The following is a 3,202-nucleotide window of genomic DNA, read 5'->3' as shown; positions in this document are numbered from 1 at the left end:
TGCTCACTTCTGTGTCTGTGGCAGTAGACATTTACAATCTCCAGTTGCTTCTTTGTTTTCTTTATGGAGAAATAGGATGACATGATGGCTTCAAAGTTCTGAAGCACCTCTTGCTGGTGCTTCTCTCGAAAGCTTTTTCAATCTCATCTTTAAAGCTTCTGACATCTGCCTCAGACCATTCATATTTTTTCCTCAGTGTAATGCTTCAGAGACCATTTTCTGTACAGTGCATCAAATGCCTCCAGTGATTCTTCAGAGATTCCTGTCTTGTCGGAGATTCTCTTGATCTTGTGCTTTCTCAGCTGTAAGTAGACTGATGTCCTGGTGCTCATTTCATCCCTTAACTCTGGACACTCGATGTAAAGGAGGATGAACAGGTTAAAATACAGTGGGGTTTGCAGGATGTCTCTAGTGCCAGTGTCCATTTCTTCTATTTTCTGAAGCAGCTCTTTCTTCATTTGCTCCTGTTGGGTGACGTCATCATCTTTCAGCAGGTGGCCAATGAGCTTTTCTGTGAGCAATTTCATGTCCTGTTTCTGAAGACCTGAAACTTTGAGGTTGATTTTGGGACGTTTTGTTTTGTTCACAATACCTGTTAGTCCCACAGTATTCCCTGGACGTGTTGTGACAACAAACTTCATCTTATTTGAATTAAGTGCTAAAAACTCTTTAAAGAGTTTTTGAGATTTCACATTGGCCTCATCATAGCCATCACACAAGACCAAACACTTTGAACCTAGGACTACTGATTTGACGAGATCAAAAGGAAATCGAGCAACAGTTTTTGGAATCAAGCTCTTAAGGTAGTCATCAAAGTTGTCATGGTCATGATTCCTGAACTGCATGCAGAGAAGGAATGGGAAGGAAGAGAGTTCTGGAATATCCGTTGTCTTCTTGCACCATCCCTCTGCATAGGAACAAAGAATTGTGGTCTTTCCAGAACCTGCATCACCAGATATAATCACAACTTCAGGGTCTTTTCCCTTTTGGTCTTTAATGTTGAAGATTTCTTTTTGATTTACAATGATACCTTTATTGCCATGGGGACCTTTATTTAACTCCTGATCATCCGCCACTTGTAAACAGACCATGATGTTACCAGGATCTGTAGTACCATACTGAGCGAGCCAGTCGTAGGGCAAAATCTGACAGAGGCGTTCGTTAAGAGACAGGAGTTCTGCTTCGGAGGATTCTTGTATCATGTCAGACAGCTCACTCCCACACTCTTCTATTTCTTTTGCAAACCTTTGTCATGCTGTGGGTCTGAGAGATCGTATTTCTCACGGATCTTTTCTAGGGTCTTTGGAACAGCATCTTGGATCTCTGCTTTAAGCTGGTTAATGGCAGCATTGTGTTTTGGAAAGAGAGACTCTGTTTTCTCAAGAGTTTCCTCGAGAGTTGCTAGAAAACATTTGAGTCTACTTTCCAAATCAATGTCTGACATATGAGGCTCTTCATGACTAACAAAGTTCCTCTCATCTTTGATTTTTTTTAATAACCCTTTGAGGTCATCTCCAGGGTCATTCACCCCCTTTTGCCAAAGAGCCAGGAAGATTTTGTTCATCAATGTGATGTCCAGATCTTCTGGAAGCTTATCTCTGAGATTTTCTGCTTCCTGGGGGTGAAGGGAGTTTTTCTCCCTTTAGTGGAACTTGGAGGTCAATGAGAATTTCTCGATTCTCTTTTGTTGGTCCTTGGAGGAAACACGAGCCTCATCATCACTAAATGAAATGTCTTCTTTCCGTACTTCTTCACAAAATGGTTGTACTTCAGACATCTTAAATCTTCGGGAGAAAGATCTGATGCGGAGGAGGAAGCTTGTGCGTCCATGTTTCCTCTTGCAGAAGACTCCAAGAAGAAGAGACAACCTGAGAAGGAGAGAAGAATAAGAGCAGTTAAGAGCAGGAAGTAGAGTGAGAGAAACATCAGTAATAATAATAACAAGGGAAGTTTAGGTAAGGTTAGGTTAAGGGCCTGGCCCCAGAAGCCCTGATTGCCCAAAATCCGATTTTAGTATCATTTCCTAATTTTGGGCCACTTTATCACCCAAAACACCTTTTGGCCTCTAGAATGGCCACCTAGGGCCACCCAAATCCAGTCGGCCATTCCTTGGCCGGCTGCCAACCACAGGGTGTATATATATATATACCTGGAGAGGCGATCTCTATACCAGTACTATTAGTACATAGTTTGGTGGTCTTCCACCATGGTGGCGCTGCAGAGCCTTGTGGCAGCCATCTTGGATGGTCTGGTAACCCGCAAATTGAAGAGGGGCTCAGTGCGGTTGTGAATCTTTTTTTATTGTTACTGTTTAATGAGTAAGTGTTTAGCGAAGGTTTAGGGTTTAGTGAGTAAGTGTTGAGTGAATGTTTATGAGTAAGTGTTTAGTATATGTTTAGTTTAGGGTTTACTGAATGTTTTGTGAATGTTAGCGAATGTTTATTGTGTAAGTATTCAGTGAATGTTTAGTGAGTCTTGAGGGTTTAGTGAATGCTTTGTGAATGTTTAGTGTGTAAGTATTCAATGAATGTTTAGTGAGTCTTTAGGGTTTAGTGAATGTTTTGTGAATGTTTAGTTCATAAATATTCAGTGAATGTTTGGTGAGTCTTTAGGGTTTAGTGAATGTTAGTGAGTGTTAGTGCATAAGTATTCCATGAATGTTTAGTGAGTGTTTAGTGAATGTTTTGTGAATGTTAGTGTTTAATGAATGTTTAATGTGTAAGTATTCCATGAATGTTTAGTGAGTTGTAGTGATTGTCTTGTGAATATTAGTGTTTAACGAATGTTTAGTGTGTAAGTATTCAGCGAATGTTTAGTGAGTGTTTAGGGTTTATTGAATGTTTTGTGAATGTTAGTGTTTAATGAATGTTTAGTGTGTAAGTATTCCGTGAATGTTTAGTAAGTGTTTAGTGATTGTCTTGTGAATGTTAGTATTTATTGGATGTTTAGTGTGTAATTAGTCAGTGAATGTTTAGTGAGTGTTTAGGGTTTAGTGAATGTTTTGTGAATGTTAGTGATTAATGAATGTTTAGTGTGTAAATATTCAAGAATGTTTAGTGAGTGTTTAGGGCTTAGTGAATGTTTTGTGAATGTTAGTGTTTAATGAATGTTTAGCATGTAAGTATTCAGTGAATGTTTAGTGAGTGTTTAGGGCTTAGTGAATGTTTTGTGAATGTTAGTGTTTAATGAATGTTTAGTGTGT

At 39.3% G+C, this 3,202-nt stretch overlaps 1 protein-coding gene across 1 annotated transcript in view; it reads right to left on the bottom strand.

Annotated features, from left to right (window-relative positions):
* The window catches only part of LOC136838024 (NLR family CARD domain-containing protein 4-like), a 10,337-nt gene extending 8,459 nt beyond the window's left edge, over positions 1-1,878 (bottom strand). The window contains exon 1 of the mRNA XM_067102886.1: positions 1-1,878. This exon is cut by the window's left edge and continues 665 nt beyond it. Coding sequence (XP_066958987.1) covers positions 180-1,202 — 1,023 coding nt within the window. The 5' untranslated portion in view covers positions 1,203-1,878 and the 3' untranslated portion in view covers positions 1-179.
* Between the last annotated feature and the right edge of the window lie 1,324 nt (positions 1,879-3,202).

This window comes from Macrobrachium rosenbergii, unplaced genomic scaffold (genome assembly GCF_040412425.1).
Source record: "Macrobrachium rosenbergii isolate ZJJX-2024 unplaced genomic scaffold, ASM4041242v1 13908, whole genome shotgun sequence".
NCBI classification, from domain to species: Eukaryota; Metazoa; Arthropoda; class Malacostraca; order Decapoda; family Palaemonidae; genus Macrobrachium; species Macrobrachium rosenbergii.
Note: the sequence above shows the minus strand (reverse complement) of the source record. Positions and strands in the feature narration are given on the sequence as shown.